Below are 23,862 nucleotides of genomic sequence, written 5' to 3'. Positions count from 1 at the left end.
TCCAAAGAGGACATACAGATGGCCAACAGGTATATGAAAAAAATGTTCAACATCACTAACCATCAGGGAAATGCAAATGAAAACCACAATGAGATATCACCTTATAACTGTAAGGACGCTATTATCAAAAAAAACAAAAGACAACAAGTGATGGGGAGGATAAGGTCAAATTGGAGCCCTCATGTACTGCTGGTGGCAATGCAAAATGGTACAGCTGCTGTGGAAAACAGTGTGGAGGTTCCTCAAGAAATTAAAAATACAACCACCACATGATCCAGCAATCCAACTTCTGGGTATCTATCCAAAAGAACTGAAGCCAGGATCTTAAAGACATATTAGCACTCCCAAGTTCACCACAGCACTATTCACAATAGTCAACATGTGGAAACAACCTAAAGGTCCATTGACAGAGGAATGGATTAAAAAGTGTAGTATATACAGACAATGGAATACTGCTCAGCCTTAAAAAACACACATGAGCCTTGAGAACATTATGCTAAGTGAAACAAGCTAGTCAGTCACAGAAAGCCAAGTACTGGATATTCTTCTTACATAAAAGTATCTAAAAGAGTCTAATTCGTAGAGTCAAAGAGTGGAATGGTGGTTGCCAGGGGCTTGTGGGAGGGGGAGTGGGTAGATACTAATCAACAGGCATAAAGTTTCGGTTAAGCAAGATGAGAACAGTCTAATGTCTGCTGGATAGCACTGTAGCTACGGTCAACAGTACCATAAATGTGTCGTATACTTAAAAAGTTAAGAGGGTAGGTCTCGTGTGGTATTCTTACCACAATAAAAAATAAAATTAAAATTAAAAAAAAAGAAAAGAGGAAGAGGAGGAGTCAGGCAGAAGGACTGAGAAAACCCAGGGAGAAGTCTTACTTGAGTCTACGGAGAAGCTTCAAAGGAGTTCATTCTGCTATCAAGAAGTCATTCGAGGGAAAAATTGAAGAGTGTCAACTGCATTTGGTACAGCATGAGCTAAGACGACCTTTACGGGCCATTTTTGGAGTGACGCAAGAGAAAGTCAAAATCTTCGGGGAGAGTATCGGGAAGTCAGGAAATAGAGGTAGCTGAGTGCAGAGAACGCTTTCAAGAAGCTTTGTCGACACACTGGAGGATTATCTTGCTGTACTTTGTGGTATAACAAACTTTCCATGCATTCTTTAGGAAAGATTTAAGAGGCATTAATAACGTTTGCTTACTCCTAAAATAGACTAAAACCCCATGGACAACAAGGCAAAAAGGAAAAGGGGAGTCATTAAATTTGTGAAAGGTGATATAGATTATTCAATGAACGGTGTTACAGAACTTTCACAGTTGTCAAAACAAAAACAACAGTGAGCTGTCACACGTTACGGTGATGCTCACGTGATGCAGACGTGTCTCTGGATGAGTATCACCAGGACTGAGGACTGAGTGAATTCAGAGCCCAAACCCAGCACGTGGTCGGGAAATTAGACGGTCAAGAGGTCAAATGCCCCCTCAGGAAGGAACCTTTGGTCTCTTTACAACAGGAGGTGTTTGGGGAAAGCACAACCTCCAAGGAGAGAGTAACACTGTGATTTAAAAACTGCACTGAATTTCTGTACTTATTTAAAATTGATTTAATACCATTATCCATATTAATATTTTTTCAGGTAACAAAAGGGATATTATAACTTTTCTTTTGTTGCATTCACCTAACCTATATTGATAGGGTAACTAAATAAACATCTTAAAAAACCAAGGGGCCGGGCTTCCTTGGTGGCGCAGTGGCAGAGAATCTGCCTGCCAATGCAGGGGACACGGGTTCGAGCCCTGGTCTGGGAAGATCCCACATGCCGCAGAGCAACTAAGCCCGTGCACCACAACTACTGAGCCTGCGCGTCTGGAGCCTGTGCTCCACAATAGGAGAGGCCGCGATAGTGAGAGGCCCGCGCACCGCGATGAAGAAACGAAGACCCAACACAGCCAAAATAAATAAATAAATAAATAAATAAAAGTGAAATTCTTTAAAAAAAAAAAAAAAAAAAAAACCAAGGGGCCAATGTTTTGAACCAATTTCAATTTAAGTGTCAGTTGCTAGTTATGAAAACTTGAGAGCAAACCCTTAGGAAAACATTCATTATTTGAAGCAGAGCTGTCCTAAGATAATGCACACAAACCGACACAGTCTATTTAATAAAAATATTTAATGCTGCCAAAAAGTATAAAAATACAGTAGGAATGGCAGTACAATACAAAGTAGTCTTTCCTAATTTATTTCTTTTACATCTCTCTACATTTCACACACGCATTAAAAAACTTAACAATGCATCAAATGAAAGGGTTCTGCAAAGTCTTCTGCTGGTGGTGCTCTTCGTTCCCTGGATGTAAGGTTTACTTTGTAAACAGACAAATGTGAGGCAATCTACAGGCTTATCAAGCCTCACTTAGTTTCCGGAGTGGGCTTCAGGTCTTGCTTTGCACATCAATGGTTCAAAATTTATAGCTGCAGAATATTCTCAAGTCATGAATATTTAGGTGTCTGTCAATCTTGGCCTAAAACATAAAATAAGAAGTCATCTATTCAATTCATATTTACCAAACACACAGACGTACACAGATACACACAAACATAAAAGGACTAACAATGAACTAAAAAGGCAACCAAAAAACATTCCAACACATCACACTCAATCACACTGAGTGCTTCACTGTTACCTTGGTAAAACTGCTTATGTGCTTGATTTTCAAACAGAATTGGTGGTGTGAGGTAGACTCATGTTAAAGCACCATAACTCTCACTCTTTTACGAGAATTAATAACTATTAATTTTTTTAGGTCATCCTGTATTACTCAAGAAATGACCTCCATGTGAGCTATACTGACAGTTTAAAAAAAAAATGTACCCACAACAGTTTAGCAAGATTATATGGTATGTGCTAGACTTACCAATACTTTAGAATTCAACGCAAAAGTCTAATCCAATTTGGACCTCCACTGTATCATACTGCTAAAAATATTATGAATGTAATGTATAAACATAAAGTTGGCTTATATCTTTAACTCACGGACTGTTAGCAGCATGCTTTTTGTCCTGAAGGGTAATACTAATGATCACAGAAATACAGAACTGAAGTGACATGATTTAAGTATTAAAAGAAAACACAGACATAAAATAACTGATAGATTTATTGTACTTTAATGCCAAAAAGTAAAGATAAATCAGAGTTTAAACAAGTGATAGAGAGATGAAATAACAACTAATTTAAGGGCAGGTGAGTTTTTAATGTTATTTCACAATATTTGCAAATAGCTGAACTTCTGAGGTGGTAATGTATTTCCCCTCAACTTCCCTTGCTCTGACAAAAAAAACCCCAGATCTAAATACTTGTCATTATTGTGCCTCCACGTGTATAAATAGGAGATATAAACCACACCCACACATTTATCCAAAACATTTAGTCAAAACCCCCAATACTACGAGTTGGCTTCTTCCTGACTGCTGGCTCCTTGGTGTCTCATTTCCAGCACTGACAGAGAAATGTCCAGACACCAAGGAAGCATTCTTGTTAGGTGCCTGTGGTCACAGAAACTACCACAGGTGCTTCTTGCAGGGACCTGAGAACCCTGAACCAAAGTGGCTGATGTGAGGAAAGGAGCTTCTGACTGACCCTGAGTGCTGCAAAATATGCATGTGTTTCCCACACCTTCAGAAGTCCCCTTGTTAAAACCAAGGAACTGATCCAGTCAGAGTAAATGAAATAATGGTTTGGTTTAGAGAGTGCTCTGATGTTCCAGTATTACTCTGGCTCAGTGGTAGTTCAAACTGTTCCACAAAATTTTTTGGAGGGGAAAACTTTGATTTGTTTCCCTTAAAAAATAAAAAGAGGGTTATTTTGGATTTTAATGGATAACAGTAGCTGTCTAATGCTTTTCCACTTAAATATTCCATAAAAACAGGTTGCGTGTGACATAATGGGAAAGCGTGAGGCCTGGGGTTACTGGGATTCTACAGACTGGAGTTCAAATCTCAGCTCTGTCATGATCTAGATGTACAACCTTGCAAGTTACTTATTCTTTGACTCAGTTTTCTCGTCTGAAAATCGGGTAATGGGATGCACCTCGGAGAGGTGTATCTACTGACTGGCAGAACCGGCAGGTGTTGCCTCCCCAGCAGTGTGTTAAAGACACACTCAGCAAGGATGAACTACCCCTTAGAACAACTAAAAGGTCTTGACAGGGGCTGGCTCCACACTGAAGTAGTTCCTGCCACCAGATACTCATCCTTGCTTTACTGAAAAGAGTCCCACACACTTCTCTGCAGTGAGCAAGGCACTCACTGCCTTACAGACAACATCAACTTACCCAGTGGGAAACTCCCGAATTCACCAAACTCAGAATAACTTCAGGTTTTTTATAGTAGTAATTTGAAGTATCAACATCATCATATGTCTAAAAAATCTATGCCAAATTAGAGCAACAATAAAGAATTGATGCTTTTCTTTAAAAAATGGTCTCCATAAAGAAAAAAATTCCCATTCCATTCTCCTTATAGCTCCCCCATACCATGTGATGGAAAACCGGACAGTAGTATTAAAGTAGACTCTGCAAATAATATCCTCCCTAAATCCTAAAATTCCCATATTCCACTCTAAATTATAAAACCCAAACAGAAAGAGTACCAATGATTGGATTTTTCATTCTCCCACTGGACTGCACAGAGACGGTCATAGCGTTTGAGAATTCTCATTGTCAGGTTGTTACTGATAAAGACAATCCCTCGACCCAACTAAAAGCCCCTCGGGCTGAGTCACTGCTTAGCCAGGGCAGTACTCTGCAACATGACATCACTCATACACATTCAGCAGAACAAGAGGACACCTGGCATTTCTAACTTATCTGCTGTTGTAGGGGCTGTGGGTGCTGCTGTCCCAGAAACAGTGCTTTGAAGACAGATACAAGGAAAGATGGAATCAAATCCAAACCAATGAACTAGGGAAAAGATGAAAGACACAGGTCAACTCCAGAATAAATCATCCAGGGGACGACCAAGACCTGTATTTTAAGTCAAAAGAACTTAATTTTATTATGTGAAAAAATACTGAATTTCTGTTTTTCAAAATTTTATTTACAAGATGACTATCATCTAGATAAGTCAACGCCAAATAAGGGTTTCCTGAAGTTAAGAGAGACTTGAATAGCTGTGATGTAGAAATGGGAGCCCAGAACACGCCATCCCTGCCAGGCACTCAGCTCCAGCAGGGGATGGACACGGGAGTCCTAACCTCAGCCACCCCGCCCTTGTCCACGCTTTCTACCCCACTAACAAACCCACAGGGACCTGCTGGAACCAGAAATAAGTCAGTGCTGACAGAAGGTGTGACTCTTAGACGCTTGCCTGGACATAGGGAGAAACGGATGATAGACATAATAGCATTAGACTTACAATATACTGTATTGTAAAAGTCTCTGTAAGACTCGTGTCTGAAAGTAAAAATCAAGGCAGACTAGATTTTAAGATCTGTACAATAACCAGGCAGTCACTCTGGAAATGTACTCACTAAAAGAGAGTATACAACGGTCAATAAATATTTCTAACATAATCAGGTTCTAGCCTGTGTCTGTTCACACAGAATCTAATCAGAGATATTTTTCTAAGAGGGAAACGACTTGCAGAAGTTAAGTCTTTCTTTGAGAATTTAATTCTAAAATATTCTCTACATGAGAGTCTTCAATGATGACAACAGGAGAGAAGGTAGAAAGGTCAAGTCTCAGGCTGATTCTGGCTCAGCAACACCACCACCTGCTGCACGGGTTGTTGTGAGGTTACCAGGAGAACACGTGGGAAGCCCCAGCACCATGCCCAGCACCACGGAAATGACCTCTAAGTGGGAACAACCATCACTGTCAAGGACGCTGAAAGCAAAGACGGAACTGATACAGAAGCTGGAGGACTGCTCCATGCCAGAAACTATTTTTTAAACCAATATGTATTTTTTTATTCAAACCATCAATTCTAGTTTATTTGAAACAAAGGGGACATGCACAAGTGTACATAAAATTAACTTAAGGTCACAATTCCTTCCTCTGACGCACCTGCTATTTAAAAAAAAATCAATTTTTTAACTTCCTTTCTCTTTTTTTGTTCATTGCTTGGTAGAAATACTAATACATAATGAAATGGACCAAAAATATAGAAGAGGATAAGGACAGCGCAAATATATAAAACATCTAAACATGAGAAGTGGTCTGTACATTACCGAAGTTCTCTATGCACTTTTACATCACTTTTATGCTACATATGGATAAACTAAATATGGAGAACTGTATTTGTAGATATTCTACACATGCAAGCATAGACAAAACTCAGTGGTAGGATGGCATAAAATGCTTGGCTGCACGTGGAAATGAGTACGGAGCCTGTTGGTACAGCCAGAAAAGACGATGCTGAATCCGGGGTGCCGTCAGTTTATCGGCAGGAGCAGATACAAACACAAATGAACTAGGTATTAACGCAGATAGTCTTTCTTAAAAATAATAAAGCTTCTGGCTTTTTTATTAAGAAAATACCAGCACCTCATCGAAGTCAAACCGTACAACTGATTTTCAGCATCTGTTCTAATTAGAAAACACCACGAAGACCTACAGACACAAGTTCTGGGAAGATGCACACCCACCGTGGTTGCCGACTCCTCTGCTGTTCCCCGAGGGCAGGACCCAGCCTGGCCCGTCCCTCTGACTAGACGCCTTCTTTAATAAAGGTCAGGCACGTGGCCACGCATTTTCAGTAATTAGTATAGGGCACCCACCAAAAACACAACCCTTGGTAAAAATTAACATGCTCTCCTCAGGGATGTGCTTGGAGGAGGAAAGATGACTAACGTTTGCAGCAGCAGCACTTTATCAACAAGTGTCCACTACACCGGATGTGATTTTAAAAATACATTATGGCAAACATCTCCAGAAGGACGGGAAGCAAAGTGCAAAGCTGAAGCACTGAGCCCCACGAAGCACGTCCACCTTGCCCAGGGATAAGCGTATCATTATCAGCTTGTGTTTCCCATAAAGTCTTTGCCTTTTATTGAAAGCAAGGCGACCCCCAGTTGGAATTGAATAGGTCTACCTGTATTTGACTTGCAGAGTAATATACTGCATTTTAGCAAAGATAAACCACAGCAAATTGGAAAGAAAGATTTTAAACCAATAATGACCTAAAATGTAAGGGTCATGGTGCCTGAACACAGGGGTGATGCAGGCAGACACAGCAACATCCCTCTTACCTCCTTCCATGTAAAGGTTACAGGACACAGTGGTGCTGAGCAGGGCGTGGGCACATGTGACACAAACTGTCCTCCGCACACAGCACCACCTGCATCCTGCTCTCATACTCTCAGCATAACTCAACCCACTCGAGAAGGCTATTCGAACCAACTCAAAAGTCTATCTATACCAATGGTTTTCAAACTGTTGTTTAAATGATCACTGCCCGCTGAAAATAATTAAACCTCGTGCAGCAATCGTACCTAGTATGTAAAGTGGATAAAGCAGAGACAGCCTACTTTATCTGCTGGAAGTAAAGGTTGGAGGTAAAGGTTGGCAGCTTGGGGTCCTTCCTACCACCTCCTGGTGACCCCTTAGAAATCCAACAAGCATAGTTTGAAAACCACTGAAATAATGTGATTTCATTATTTCAGCAGATAAATTTATAACAACTATTTAAAGTTTAAGTAAAACAAGTTAAACACTGAAAGGAATGTTACGATCTGAAGAAAGCTAGCACTCATATGAGCAGTTAGATTCATTGAACAATATGCTCTAAAAATACCCATTAAGAAGTTAAAGGGACAGTGTAGGTTTCAACATCATTATACTATTTATTGAAGTAGAAAGAACTTAAAGTTTTTACTGCAAAACTTCAGTCCAATAAACTGAAATCATGGATAATAAAATGCTGCTCGTTATTTTTATTTCCTAAATTATGGTTTATCCCAATTATAAATTAGGGTAATTACACTGAAATTTTCCTGAAAAATAAACAGTATTAATAATGGGCTTTACAGAAACCAGTTTCTTTACAAAGTCTTGACCAACTGTTACCTGACTACGCCAGTAAGGAGAATTTTCCTTCAAAGATATTTTTAGAGAAAATTTTTGTTTCTTTGTTTTTCTTTTTAAAATTGGGAAAACTGTAAAACATAAAAGAAATGCAAATATATAGTAAAAATTGCTTATTCAGAGTTCTACCTGCTCATATCAAACTTTTCTTTAGGAAATGTATCCAGTACAATTGAATCAACATACACTTTATTATTTTTTTTTGTGGTAACAGATTTTTTTTCAAATTGAGCTTTTAAAAAGTACATTTAACTACAAAAGTAAGATTAAATAGGTACTTATAAAATATATTTACCCTGCAATGGTTAAGAATATAAAATGTTGATGCCCATGTGAACAGTACATTATACATTACACGCATTACTTAAAGGTCATTTTCTTTCCAGTAATAATGTCCATAAAACCACAATATTTATTGCTTATATCAAGTGCAGGTTAAAATCCAGACAGCCTCCAAAAACGAATCCTCGTGATAAAGGACTTCTCAGTCTGGTCAGGTGAAATATTATACTTAACATGTATGAATACAGTTGAAAATGTACCAGTTCTTAAGAAGCATTCAAGTCTTTATTTTAGGGAGCGGGTACAGTGTGGGCAGCGCCTTGGGGTGCTGAGGGGACTGCACACCCCAGTTCTCTGTGGGTGTCTAGTCAACTGCACCGTCTGGTGTCTGAGGAGTTTGCTAACAGATGAACCCCTGTGATTCACGCAACACTGTCAGCTACCAGTGCCGAAGCTTGCAGGGCAAAATTAATAATTTATAGGACATTTTGCTGAAAAAACAGTGTCCAGCCAACAAAAGCGCCAACCAAAATGACGGACACAAACCCCATCTTAGTGAGAATAGGTTGCCAATATAACCACCTTTTCCTTTTTCGTTCGGTCTCGTTCAGCCTCTGCTTCATCTGCTGCACCTTCTGAGCTGTGCTGGCTTTCCTGTCCTCCCGAAGGCGCTTGCGCAGAGCACTGTGAACAAACAAGAGCACATCAGCAGGGCTGGGCTCAACCACGCAGGCAGAGCACACCCCCCCCCCCCCCCGCCCACCCCACCCCACTTCTCAACTCATTCAGATGCTGGAACAAAAAGGGGAAAAGCTTCAGTACTCTAAATGGTCCAGAGATGCACTCAGGTAATTCAATCACAATTGCTGGTACAGTTTTATGTAAATAAATATTTTTAGTAGGACCTGAAAAGAAGCATGGTGTCAGTATTTTTTCTTTCTTTGCTAGACACCCAGCAGGAGTGGGAAGACAGAGGGTCCCCAGGCATCTGATCCCCTTTGGAGTTCATATTTGATTTTTCACAAAGGCCCCTATACTTAACATTTCCTTGAATATTCTACTGTGCGAGTGCCTACTGCTGTCTGCCCATCCCTTTTCCAGCTCCCATTTTCCTATTCAATACAGAATTTTTGTTCCAAAGGAAGCTCTGACTCTGGGATCATGGTCCCGGAACAACACAAAGAATGGCCAAAGGCAACATGAAAACTACTATTTTTTTCCCTTGAAAAATATCTCATAAGCCTAAGATGGCGGCCACCATGAAGAAGACAGCAGCAGAAGATGTCAATGTTACTTTTGAAAATCAACAAAAGACATACAGATTTGCATGGAATACAAGCAGAATCACAGAGCTGAAGGAAGAAACAGAAGTAAAAAAGAAACAACTCCCAAACTTAGAAGATGCTTGTTAGGACATCATGCTTGCAGACGAGGACTGCTTAATGACACCTCATCAGACTGGTGATGTTTTCATTAGCCATTCTCAAGAAGAAACATGAGAAATGCTAGAAGAAGCAAAGAAAAACTTGCAAGAAGAAACTGATGCCTTACCATCCAGAGTGGAATCAATTCAGTGGGTGTTAGCAGATTTGAGAGTTCAGTTACATGAAAAATTTGGGAGCAACACAAACCCTGAAGCTGATGAAAGCTAAACATTTTATAACACCAAATGATATGGAAAGCAAAACTTTAAAAATTTTTTTCACTTATTTAACGGAAACTTGCCTATTTTCACGTCTTGCTTATTTATGTTTTTAAAAGAAGACAGTATTCATCTATGTATTTTGCATAACAATTATATCAAGTGTAGGGGTTTTATGTCATGTTATTAAAATCAGTTAATAAAAAAAAAACTCACAAAATCCATCTCCTCTTTTCACTTACTGCTTATATTACAGCAAAAGCCTAACCAGTTTCCACGCCTTCAGAGTAAATACTACACCCCAGTAATTATTCTGAAGCACATCTCTGATGGTATGGCTTGATTAAAAATCTTGAATGCCTTTTCAGCATCTACTACATTAAGAGGCAGCTTTTTTCCTGGCCCAAATGTTTAACCTGAATCTAACAGTGAAAAACAATCAGAGGAATCCAGATTGTGAGGCATCCTAAAAGGCAACTCATCTATAAGCTGCAATGTCCAGCAACGGGTGAAAACTAAAGGTGGTGGATAGTCCCAGGTTAAAGGAGACTAAAGAACCACATCAACCAAATACAATGCATGATCCTGGATCAGATCTTGAATTATTTTTTTAAATAGCTATAGAGACTGGGATCATAAAAATGTTCCAAAATTACATTATGGCGATGGCCACAAAACTCTGTACATATACTCAATCCAGTGAACTGTATGCTCTAAATTTTGTGAACTCTATGGTATGTAAATTATATCTCAGTACAGTTATTTTCTGTAAAGCTTTAAGGTGGATATTTTTTTATAATTAGAGAACTCTGAATATGGACTACATATTAGATTATTTTATCAACGTTAAATTACGTGGGAATACTGGCGCCTTCAGACATTGCTGGTGGGAAGGTGAAGTGATGCAGCCGCTTGGAAAACTGGCCAAAAAATGCTCAACACGGAGTGGCCACGTGTGGCCCAGCAACCCCACTCCTAGTTACACACCCAAGAGACAAGAGCATGTGTTCTCCTGCCATGTACAACCTCATTCTTGCCCAAATGGTGTTTTTTTGCTGTTCTCCAAGTTTGTTTCCTTCTAAACTAAGAAACCTCTTCTCTCTGGTTCTCTCACCCTCTAGAGCCCTTCTATTCTCATCCTATGGCATTTCATTTATAGTGAATAATTTATGTTGCTAGTCTGGGTCCTTGTTTTGTCCCCTAAGTATATTAGCAATCTGAGGACTATATTTTGCTCATCTCCATATGCTTTGCAGTCTTCCTAATGTCTTTTTCACTTTAACTTATCACACACACAGGTATCTCTGGCTGTGTGAACTCTACCTGAATATTTCCTACAATGACTTGCAAAAATTATTAGTCAGAATTCACTCTCTGGACTGACAATTCACTATAACAAGTATGTGTGTACCTGCCAATAAAAAAAAGTACACTGTAGTCAAGATCAGGCAAAACATATATAAAATATATAAAAGGATACAGAGCTCCCAGTATTATTTCCTGACTTAAAACTGGTAAATCTAAGGTAGAAGAAGAAACAACTTTATGCTTTAACTTGTAGTCTAAACCACTGAAGCCACACACAAGGAGTAACACTGCTAGGTCATAATAAACTCTTCAATATGATATACAGCAACTTACTACGTACTGTAATACGCTACCTTTTATAAAATTTCAGGCAATTTTTATATTGGGGAAATACAGAACTGAAGCTATAATGTATAGGAGACCTTAACGATTTTCACAGCGCATCCCAAGATCCCACTGTAACAAATATGACTACAGCATAAAATTTTCCACAAGAAAAAGCATATTTGACAAAAAGAAAAGAAAAAAGTCTTTCAGAGATATTGAAGAGAGGGAGTAAAAGAGCTCATTCACTTTTCTGAGAGACTCACACCTCAGGACACCAGCTTCGTAATGTGTGAGATATTTGGAGCCCGAGAAACGTAATTTTTCAAATTTAAAAACTTGAAGAGTTTACACATTCATATGGATTCAAAACTCAAAAAGTATAGGGCATTTTATGTGATTTTTTTTGAAAAATATTTTTTTCTTCCAACAACAGAATTAAATTGAAATATTCATTTAATTATTTCATAATGGTATTAAAGGCATATTATCAATTACATTGTAACAGTAGCATGAACACTATATAACTGTACAAACGGCAGGTATTCATACTGTCTGTTTTCTGCACCATACTACACATTTTAGCATCTAATTATATTAACTCTTACACTCAATAAGTATTGTGTTAAACCATTTTCCAACAGGTTTCTGTCTTTAAGTATTAGCTTCTTTGAGATCAATGATGTCATTATATACTACTTAAATGCCCTTAAGTAATAAATAAATGGTTACATTAATTCAATACACTAAGGGTCTATATTAGTTCCCATCCACAGAACTTATTAAAAGTCTCATCTTTTCAAGCATTGTTATTGCAGTAACCTTACCTCTCACTGTTTTCCTCCAGCGTATCTTGCATTTTAGAGGACAGTCCTGTATACCTGTCACTTGTCAGTTTTTCTTCTTCTAGGCCTATCCTGTTCCCATTGTATTTTTCAGTCATTATTTTGGTTAGTGAATGATCGAAAACAGGACATACATCTTCCTTAGAAAGTTCTTTCCACCGTTTCTAAGTAGGGAAGAGAAATGAGAAACAAATGCAAACACTAAAGTTTTGACTTTCCTTAAATAAAATTTATGAAACTGAAATTCTATATTTAACTTAAGAAAACCTGGTGATGCTAACATATGAATGAAAAAGAAAAATGTGTTTTGTCATACCACTTCTAGCTACGTCTATTTTAAGTTGAATACTTAATAATAATAAAGCATTTTTAATAAATCTATCTATCTATCTATCTATCTTAGTTGCGTTGGGTCTTCATTGCTGCGCGTGGGCTTTCTCTAGTTGCGGCGAGTGGGGGCTACTCTTCGTTGCGGTGCATGGGCTTCTCATCGCGGTGGTTTCTCTTGTTGCAGAGCACAGGCTCTAGGCACATGGGTTTCAGTAGTTGTGGCACGTGGGCTCAGTAGTTGTGACTCGTGGGCTCTAGAGCACAGGCTCAGTAGTTGTGGCACACGGGCTTAGTTGCTCTGTGGCATGTGGGATCCTCCCGGACCAGGGCTTGAACCCGTGTCCCCTGCACTGGCAGAAGGATTCTGAACCACTGCGCCACCAGGGAAGTCCCAATAACAAAGCATTTAATATTGATGCACATCAGTATGTAGTTGAATACAATAATCTTAATAAAACGTAGTGACTTTAACCTCACCAAAATACTGGTCCTAGTAAGAAGATCTTCGCCAAAGTCAGATTGTGCCGTCTCCTAATCCAGAGGCATGTGCCTCTGGAAGAGTGACCAAGATGGCCCTTGAACGTGACCCAGTGTGCCCTGCTCATTGCCACTGTCTAGTTTAGCAGAGAACCAATGGTGAGACCTCCCAGCAGGTCCCTGCAGTGCCAGAGGCCTTCAAGTTGACTGTCCCCACCAGGTACACCAGCAGCCCAGGCAGCTGGCTGGACACTGGGTTGGGAAGACTCCTCAGCACGCCTGGACTTCAGATCAGGCAGGATTTAGACCAAGATGAAGAGACATCCTATCTTCCTCCAATGAAACAGGACTGTCACCTGCCTTGGGACTTGTTGTGACTAATGAGATGACAGCTAATGAGTAGCAGAGTCTGGATTTGAACCCCTCACAAGGCTCTGCATCTCGGAAATAATCATCAGTGTCAGACACCAGATAGTTTAAGTATCCAACAAAAATGTTAACTGTCTCCAGAATGCATGCTGGTCAATTCTTCACTGAGATCTAGTTACAGCAACTTGGCCTTATACTTGGACAAAACTCAACAATGTCAATAAACAAGATGATGCCAAAAACCAAGTCTTACTGGACCACTTCCCAGAATATGCAACAAATCCAGAATCTGTCAACAAGAAGAGTCAGCAGGAGGGTGGGGGAGAAAGAGAGATTTAATGCTAGTGAATTTTAAAAAGAAAAAACAAAGGGCAATGTCATTTTGCCAGGTCTCTGGGCAGCAAACTCACTCAACTTTGCCTCCCCTGTGACACGCCTGGCAAGCAGGCTCCAGGCTCACCTGCCTCGGCTGTGCTGCCGGTGCTGCCGACTGTGAGGCCAGGGACCCGGCACTGCCCTCAGCTCCCATTTGGAGCAGACGGGGCTGCTCACCTCTCCCGACCGCACACTCAGCTGAACCGCACTAGCGGAGCAATGCCCCCCACACCATCCGCAACCCCACCCCCATTTCTCACTGAAGAAAGCCCCTCGAAGGAGCTGTAAAGTGATGTATTTAAACTCGAAACCCACTGTAATTTGTTAAAAGTATATATTTACTTATAACTTTATTAGTTGTGTATGCTATGTGATTATCATCACAAACACAGTTACTGGTTTCAGATACAGTCACTTTAGATGTGAATATTAACAGCTCTCCTTTGTCCTGGCAGGTTCTAAATCATTTTATATCCACATATGCCAGAAATCTTCACAGGAAAACTAACATGAAACTGTAGCCAATAATGAAAACACCACTCGTATCCCGTAAATCTAGATTAAGACTGAAGGTGAAGACAGAGGCCCCCTTTAGGAAAAAGAACCAGAGCCGAAGCTTACACAGCATGGGTGCTTCTGGACAGATGGCATCCCTCACCCCACTGCCATCAACTCACACTCGAAAAGCTTCCTTCTTTCTTCTTACAAATATTAATTTTCCCCAAAAATAAGAGGCAAAGGGGAGGAGGCAGATGTATGGAGAGACAGACAAGTCCATAAACTGCCTATCACATCCTTGTATGTCCTATGAGACACTTTTTGGGACATGGGACAGAGTCATGCAGTTCGGGGTATCCACATTAACAAAGTAACTCTAGATCTTTGTAACAATAAAGTTTTATGATTTAAGATTTCAGGGAAATTTACTTCTCTGAGATTTCTGGTCTAAGCTAAGGTTCTAGTATAGCACCGTCCAATGAAATGTAATGCGAGCCACATATATAACTTTAAAAATGTCTAATAGCCACGTTTTAAAAAAAGATGAATTTTGACAAGATGTTTTATTTAATTCAACATTTAAAAATATTTTCATTTGAACATATAATCAATATTTTTAAAATTACTGAGATATTTTACACTTTTTCTCCCTATATTTGTGCATCTTATACTTTAAGCAGAACTCGATTCAGACTGGCTACATCTCAACACTCAACAGAACACGTGGCTCCAGCATTAGACAGCGGGGTTCCAGAAGGAGAAAATATCTACATAAAATAAACAAGTCCATAGGCATAAATACGCAGTCCTGGAAGAATACACACAGGCCTCAATGGTTACATATTTAGGGGGTGAGTTAGCGAAGACTTCTACTTTGTAAATGATATACTTTCACATTCTCTGAATTCTTTTATACTCAATATGTACTAATCGATTATCTAAAATTTAAAAAATTTCACAGCACCATATAAATTATTAGAGCCTTGCTAAGATCATTTCTGTGGAAACTGAGCCCTCCGGAAGGGTAACAGGCTTTCTGATCCTGAGCACTTGAAAAATAGAGACACTTCCAACATCCCATTTGGACGGAGGCAGAGGATGCCTGGGTCTGTCTGAATGAGGGATAAAGGTGCTGAGTCTGAGATCTGATGGCCACACTGCACCAGATAAACTGGGGTAGAAAAAGTTCTTCCGAGACACAAACTGTACTGTCACGACAACAGGGACCACACAAAAGTCCGTCCATAAAACTCATCTCTGTGGGGAAAACGATCTGCACAGGAAGCACATATATATTCTAAAACTAAAGGAACGAAACTTGAAAAAAAATTAAGGTGGAGCAAGGGATAGTATCCAAAGGACAGCACACGTTCCGTAGAGTTACTCAGTCTGTAAGAACAGCCAGGAAATTAGCAAGGAAGCAACAGAAGTGTGTGGGGAAAACCTCTGCATGTAAACTGGCAGACACAAGCCAAGATTAAAGAGAGACTTGTTCCTAATCCTGGACATCTGAGGTAACGTTGGAGGAGGGTCTTGTGCCTCATGGGCTTAATCTTCACATACCAAGCACTTTACAGACTGACGTTTCTCTTCATTAAAAATTATTCTTTAGGGGGCTTCCCTGGTGGCACAGTGGTTAAGAATCCACCTGCCAATGCAGGGGACAAGGGTTCAGGCTCTGGTCTAGGAAGATCCCACATGCCACGGAGCAACTAAGCCTGTGAGCCACAACTACTGAGCCTGCGTGCCACAATTACTGAAGTCTGCACGCCTAGAGCCTGTGCTCCGCAACAGAGAAGCCACCACAATGAAAAGCCCATGCAACGCAACGAAGAGTAGCCCCGGCTCACCGCAACTAGAGAAAGCCCACGCGCAGCAACGAAGACCCAACGCAGCCAAAAATAAATAAATAAATAACCTAATTAATTTTAAAAAAATTATTCTTTAATGCTAAAGATTTGGGGGGGGGGAACCTTTTAAATAAAACTTAAAATTTTTATTGATAAATACAATAGATTGTCTTGAATAGTTAAAATAACACCAATGATCGGAACAAAAAAGCTAGCTGATAAATAAAATTGCTTAAGAATATTTAAATGTCTGTGTAATCCATACAACACTTAACTACTTATATCTCATTCCATTTTGACAGATGGTGTGATCTCAGTTATAAAGGAGGGCTTATTCAGAATATTCCTGCTTTGGCTAGTAATCACAGAAGCTGAAGAGCAAGCAAATGGTTCATGTAAGAGAAAAATAAAGAATTCCAACTGCTTATGTCCAACTCCATATGATCAGCTCAGACAAGAAACGGGTGTCTGTTGTTACTTCTGTTTCTATTTCACATGTTACGTTAGTACATAAACACAGATTTCTGATAATCAGTCTTTGAACTTAGCTTTTACAAATGTGGAATAAAAATACCTTCATAGGAATAAAGCCACCAACCAGAGAAAAATAACATTCTCCTGAAATTTCATTAAGTTTGCTGCAAGTACTCAAGTTGCTTGCTCATTGTTATAAAAGATGAAATATCTATGATATAAACTAAGTGTTCTTGTATAATTCCAGATCAGGTTTTTAATGGGGCAAAAGTAGCTAAATTTTCTGGTTATTTTAATGATGAAATACTTAAACCCTCCTCTACAAGAAACCTTACTTTCTTTAATGAAATTGTGTCCCCACTCGGGCTTCTGAGTAACAGGCAGGATTTAACATGAGGCTGAGGTACACAGGAGGAGGGGGGCATACATTTTACAATCTTAGGGGCCAGCTGGATTCACCACATTAATGTAAACATGCTTTTTTGGAAGGAAGGGAGAAGACACGTGCGTAAACGGAGTGCAGCTATGTGATGCAAATCGTATTTGATACACAGTTTACCTGTATACTTGAATCTCCCTTTATAAACTTTGCTCCTTCTATTATAGTCATGTATGAAAATCTGAGTTGATCTGGTGTCTGAATCAGCCCCATTCGGTATTTTCTCATATTCAGTAACAGTTGTTTAATATTAATATTGTCTCCTTTTTCCATCTGCAAGAAAGGTAAACATTATTCAAGCCTTTTGTTGTTAAGAGTCCAGGAAAGAGAAGCAGTACAGGAAAACCGCTAAGAGAGCAAGTCAGCACAGGTTGCCCGTCTGCCCCGTCCAGGCAGCAGAGGGAGGACTCCTGGCCCTTCAGCTAACTCACAGCTGGCTCCAACCAACAGGAATCTCATATACTCTGGCTAGTGGTTGGTCGAAGGGAGGATTTATGGCCCATTCTGGCTTAATGTAAGGATAAATACATCGAAATTAGTGCCTTCCTTTTTTAAGAAGGTCTTGGCAGGAGTAAATCTTTTTGTTCGGCGCCCCTCTGCCTTCACGTCTGTGTACGGCAGCCACCTTAGGGTGCTGGAGCAGAAAGGCGGAAACAGCTAGACCCACAAGGACACCGCGGGGCCGCTGCACCAGCTGGGGCTGGATCCACGCACCCACAGCCCAACCAGAAAAGAGAACAGCTGCTGAAGTTACATTTGGCAGGGAACAGGCAAACACACGATCCAGTTTTAATATTTACCATTAACAGAACAGATGCTTAGAGTTCTTAAACACGTCAAAGTTAACATAACAAGCCGCTTTTGACTGAAGTATAGGATATTAGGCAGAGTGGTAACACAGAAGACGTGCTAAGATACCCTCCCCATCAACCTAAAGGGAGGAAAGGCACAGGCTGGTACCCAGGCTGGGGCTGGGAAGGCTGGTGGAGAAAGAACACAGCCCTCGGGCACAACAGGAACCTCAGGGAATGATATTAAAACCCACACTCACCGAGGGCTTAGAAAGTGTTCTAAATGCACTCATCCACTTAATTCTCATGACAGTCCTGGGAGGAGAATACTCTCACTCCCTGCAGTTTGTAAACACGGAAACTAAGGCAAGAAGGAATTCAATATTATCTACCAACTGATGTTTGAAAAATAAGAAGGGCGGGGGAGAGGACCCATCATTTAGGTAACAAAAGCTACCAGGAAAAGTCTCCTTCAAGAGCTCTAGAATTATCTTGGACACAGCCCCACCAGTCACAGCAAGAGGCAGCTGAAAGGATGTGAATGAGAGTTTTTGGTTTTTCTAAAAGAAGGCAGAAGTTCAAGTTTGAAAAACACAGTTCTGGGATCCTGGCATTCGAGCTTACTTCTGCCAGTGGAAACAATAAAAAGGTACAGAAGACTGAAATGAGGTCACTTACCAGAACAAGACAAGTGTCCACCAGAGAAAAGGTGCCTGACCGCCCAATGCCGGCACTACAGTGGATCACCGCAGGCCCGTGTTCAGGATTCAAGGAGCCAGACTCTCGCACTTTAAATAAGAAATTGAGAAATGAAGCTGGTGATTCAGGGACTCCGAAATCTGGCCAGGTAGTATAATGAAAGTGAGATATTGTTCTGGTTTCACCACTCTAAAAAGTGAAAATCAAGGGGGGAAATGTTAGTTCTGAGTTTTTTCTTTTAAAAGTCTACTGCAGAAAGATGTGTTTTGTGTAATGTACCATGATTTTTCATTGGTTTTTGATAATCACATACACAAGTGTGGGAAGATTTTCTTTAGGAGAATTTGGAATATATTAATAATAACTAACACTCCTGTAACACTTATTATTTTGTAGGCATGTTCTAAGCTTTTTATGTATTAACTCAACCCATACGACAATCCTACTAAAACCCATTTTCCAGATGAGAAAACTGAGGTGAAGGGTTAAGTAATGCACCCAAGGTCACACATCAGAAAATGGCAGAGGCAGGATTAGAGCAGCACTTGGGTTCCCAACCACTGACCTGCACCATACATGCTGCCAGGATTCTCTTTAATTCATACATCATGATGACTGGATTCTATTCTATTTTTTAAAATTTCTACCAGTTTAATTTTACATTCTTTAATGGTTTCCTTTTTAAGAATTTCTAAGTTTTAAAAAATATAATGTTCCCCATTATATGAGTTATCTTTTAGATTCTGCTATACAGGCACAGAGGAACAACTCAAGAATTAATTTAAAGAAACAATCTTTACATTTTTAACTGAAATTGCTCTCCTAATTGCTGCTTTTCCCCATGGTAACAATTTCCAATCCTAGAACTGCTGACATGCCTTTGCTGATGTGCTAACATGGTTTACCAACATGCTAAGTGTTTCCTGTCTCGTAAAGCCTGCCTGGCACTCACCACCACTTCCTGGATATTCTCGACGACCTTTATTTCTGACTAACTCATTATGAAAACGTTCCTTGGCTTTTGCCAAAGGCCCTCTGCCCCCAGGAGCACTTCTCTGCCTTCTGCTCTTCATTCACAGAGGGAGCAGCGACCCGCTAACACATCTTTGCACAGTGTTTCAGCTTTAATTACAGGACTATTTTGGAAGAAGGAGCCACAGAAGCAGCATAAAAAACCCTGATTTTTTTAATGGTTACTTTTACAGCATCTACCTTTCAATACAAATTTACAAAATTAAACTTAGCTTTTTTAAAAAAATAATATTTACCTTTTTTCAGTACAAATTAAGACTCCTAAGTCCCAGACTCAGTTATATGAGGTACAGCACTGATAAAATACAGTGCAGAAGTTAAAAAAAAATTTTAATTATATGCGTTTAGTGGCTAATTTTTCTTGACATCCAGCTTTCATAATTCCAAATACACTGTGATCCATAGGTTCTCAGTACACTGAAGGTACTAGAAGATTTCCTATTACTAATTAAAATGCTCATTGTGATTATTAAAATTCAAAACATTTCCTTTTAAATTCCAAATTAATTATGCTAAGTGAAAGCAACAGACTCTAAAGGCTGTATACTGTACGATTCCATTTACATGACAGCATGGAAAAGACAAAATTATAGGAATTGAAACCAGCCCAGTGGTAGCCATGAGCTGGGAGTGGGGCCGGGCTGACTGTACACAGGCAGCATGAGGGACGCGCGCACGCGCGTGTGTGTAGCTAGGGGATGGTGATAGAACTGTTCTTTATCTTGACTGGGCAGGTGGTGACATGAATGCACTGTCAAAACTCAGACCTGTATATCAAAAAGATTGTATCTTACTGTATGTAAAAACAGTGTTTAAAACATTCCAAATTAAGGAGGCTAAACTGTAGCTTCCTTCTAGAAAACCGTAAATGGCAGCCATCTGATACCCACACAGGACTGGGGTCCAAAGTCCTTTCCTCCATCCGCCCAGGCACACGGTTAACTCAACCGCATCTTCCTTTAAATAGGGCCTCAGATTCCAGTGGGTGTCTTTATCCCTCTCCCCCGACAGCCGCCCCGCTGCAGTCCTCAGCCACCACACTGTGCTGACCATGCACAGAGGCCCAGCCCTGGTCCACATGGGCCTCAGCCAGGTCCAGGTGGACCTGCTGGAGGTCCCAGGCCTAGGAGGGGTGGCGCCAGGGCCCTGTTCCCAGGGGAGTGCTCCCTAGGGTGTGGCCTATATGGTGTAGGTTCAACTATGCATCACCTCCTGGCCCAAAACCTACAGTTACCCCACAATCCTGGGCAACTACTTGCTTTTTCTTTGCTTGTATGATTTTGGCTTAAGACTAGTGGCCTCTTTATTTCTTTCAAATTCAGGTCACACTGTCTGGGATGCTCAAAGCCAGTTCCCAGAAATGCTCACCACTGTATAATACAGTCTTTCTCACTAATAGATTTTTGAAAATCCATCTTTTTCTTCCCAGTCTAAAGAACTTCTCAGAGGTTAATTTTGTATTAATTCACTCCTACTGAAACAAGATTCAAAAAACTTAGCTCACAAAAATCACATAATTCCCAAAGGACCACAGAAGTAATAAGATCCATATGTTACTACTCTGGTATAAAAAAAAGTTTATATGAACGATTGGATACCTTTCCCTCTTTTTCATGCCGGAAAAAAAACAAGAAGGGGGGAAAGGGTTCCAAAGCATACAGAGCTAAAACAAAATTCATCTTTATTCCAAACAGTCTCTACATTTAGACTCTACAGTTTCTGACAAACTCCTAGTTTCAAACAGCGGACTCACCCTTCCCTCCTGCTCGGTCACCAAGCCCCTCAGTCCTGCTGTGACGCCCAGTCGGCTCCGTCCCTTCTCACCGCCACCCCTCACACCCCACTCCAGCCGGTCTGCACACACCTGCCCAGTTTTCTCCATAAAGCACTACATCATGGACACCACCCTCTGCACAAAGATGTCAGCAGTTCACCGTTCTTCTTAGGGCAAAATCTCATTTACATTTTTTGAAGAATTTTAAATGTAACGTCTTTGAAGCAGATGACAAGCTCATGGTCCATGGAGGTCAGGAAGCTAAACTATGAGCTGAGTAGGTACAAGAGCTGAGAGCCTGGGGGCAATTTAATTGTGCGCTGTCTAGAGCCATTCAAATGCAAGTTAACTATAATTGTTATCAATATGAGTAAGACTATAAATGTTCTAATTATTACTTAAAAATCTATACAGCTCTACAGCCCCAGACCCAATTTTCACACTTTAGGCACAGAAAGAAGGTAGCAAGATTGTTTCCAAGAATTTCACAAGCCCCAGTTCCGTCACCTGTAAATGGGGTTTAAGAAAGTACTGATCTCACAAGGCTGCTGTGAAGGGTAAACAAGGCAACACCTGCACGTGGTGGCATGTGAAGAGACGTGGTGATCTCTGACAAAATGACACACTCGCTGCTGCCTTTACCGCGGCCCCTGATCCGCTCCCATCAACTGTAACCTCTCCACGTTTCCAACCTCCTCACCTGTGTTTCCGCTCCACCTGGAGAGAAGCAAGCTTGTCGACCCTGCCTCCCTCGAGGTCACTGCCCTAGTTCAGTCCCTCACCAGCTCCTGCAGGATCCCGCACTGGCCGTGTTAAATATGTGGTCACCATAACTCACTCTGGAAGATGACCGGAACCCCCAGGTGGGGAGGGGAGGAGAGCACCAGGGCAGGGGGCAAGGGGTCGGCTTCTAAGCAGGGGGCAGGGCAACGCACGAGGCATGGTCGGGAGAGGCAAGGCAGGGGCTGGCCGGGGACTCCTGCACCGGCCACGGAAGGGCTTCCCAGACCCCGGTGGAAGGACCAAGCCGTGTTTCAGGACAAGCACTCAGGTGTGGGGTGGTGAACAGGGTACTCGGTGCAACCGCAGAGGGGGTACAAGGGCAACAGGTAAGGACCCTGCCCACGGGGAGGTGAAAACCTTGTTATGGTGTCAAAATGTACACATGCGCCAAGTGCTGCACAAGCTGGGAAATGGTAAAATTTAAATTATGAAGAGAAGCGTAAGAAGATCCTAGCTGTTAGGAGTGAATGCATCACAGGTACATTAAGTGACCGAAGTGAGAAATGGGCACAAGCTGGACAGAAGAGTGCACAGGACATAAACAGACAGGAGAGGAAGACGCCCGCGTGGCATCTAACCCTGCTCTGGGCAAATCTACAGGGGCAGAGAAACAGAACTCAGCATGACAACAGCCTTCCTGGAACTTGATACACATAAAGCTGGCCGAGGACACTACGGAAAACGGTGAAGGCCAACTAAACAGAAAAGCCCGAAAGACAAGTTCTCCAGATGACCTGGGATTTTAAAAGCCCCTCAAAACTATCTTCATAGCTTAAGCCACAAGGCCCCTTTTAAAAGCAGACATGGAATCTCTTCACGTGGGGGCAAAAGTTCAAACTCTGAGCTCTCATCACGATGCTGGAAAGGGCTGCTGGTGCTTTACTGCCCACCAGACGTGAGGTCTCTAGGGAGCAGGGTATGACAGGAGGCAGCTCTGGCCCCAGATCTGTTAAGAGGACAGCCAGACTCCTTTAGAAGCAACCTGGTCCTCTGAACCTCAGGAACCTCCACTCAGACCTGCAGGTGAGGCCGGCTGTCCCTCCCCTACTTTGTCATCACCTCCTCTCCTGCAGCGCGTCCTTCTCCGCTGCCCTGGCTCCTGCAGCCCTTCCCAACTCCAAGGGAGCCGCTGACAACAGGTGACCCCACACTGAGTCTGAGGCACTGTCACAGCATTAATTCACTCAATCATTGTAACAACCCTACGAGCTGGTGCGTCATCATCCTCGTTTTGCAGATGAGAAAATGGAGGCACAGAGGTTAAATAATGGGACAAGTCACACAGCCAGGAGTGGTAGAGCTGGGATTTAAACTCAGGCCACATGGCTCCTGAGTCTAAATACTTAACCAAATGCAATTCTGTCTCTCCTACTGAAACGCTACTTTATTCTTCTAGCACTCCTAGCTCTTACTAAAGATTGTAAAATAGAACATAAACTGTTGCTATTTAATTATGGTGTACTCTGAACCCAGGGCAGTAAGAAATCACAC

General features: G+C 41.1%; 1 protein-coding gene and 1 pseudogene across 1 annotated transcript in view; one reads left to right on the top strand and one right to left on the bottom strand.

Moving 5' to 3' along the window:
• Positions 1 to 2,151: 2,151 nt before the first annotated feature.
• Positions 2,152 to 23,862, bottom strand: part of PTPN2 (protein tyrosine phosphatase non-receptor type 2) — a 76,303-nt gene continuing 54,592 nt past the window's right edge. Inside the window, exons 7-11 of the mRNA XM_036874644.1 lie at positions 18,762 to 18,971; positions 17,413 to 17,565; positions 12,463 to 12,644; positions 8,944 to 9,045; positions 2,152 to 2,520 (exon numbers count right to left, since the gene is read on the bottom strand). Of these exons, the coding sequence (XP_036730539.1) occupies positions 2,499 to 2,520; positions 8,944 to 9,045; positions 12,463 to 12,644; positions 17,413 to 17,565; positions 18,762 to 18,971 (669 nt within the window). The 3' untranslated portion in view covers positions 2,152 to 2,498. The remainder of the gene's footprint in view (positions 2,521 to 8,943; positions 9,046 to 12,462; positions 12,645 to 17,412; positions 17,566 to 18,761; positions 18,972 to 23,862) is intronic.
• LOC118906843 lies at positions 9,151 to 12,456 on the top strand (annotated as a pseudogene).

Source organism: Balaenoptera musculus, chromosome 14 (assembly GCF_009873245.2).
Source record: "Balaenoptera musculus isolate JJ_BM4_2016_0621 chromosome 14, mBalMus1.pri.v3, whole genome shotgun sequence".
In the NCBI taxonomy this organism is placed as follows: domain Eukaryota; kingdom Metazoa; phylum Chordata; class Mammalia; order Artiodactyla; family Balaenopteridae; genus Balaenoptera; species Balaenoptera musculus.
The sequence above is the reverse complement of the archived record's forward strand: the minus strand, read 5'-3'. Positions and strand labels throughout refer to the sequence as shown.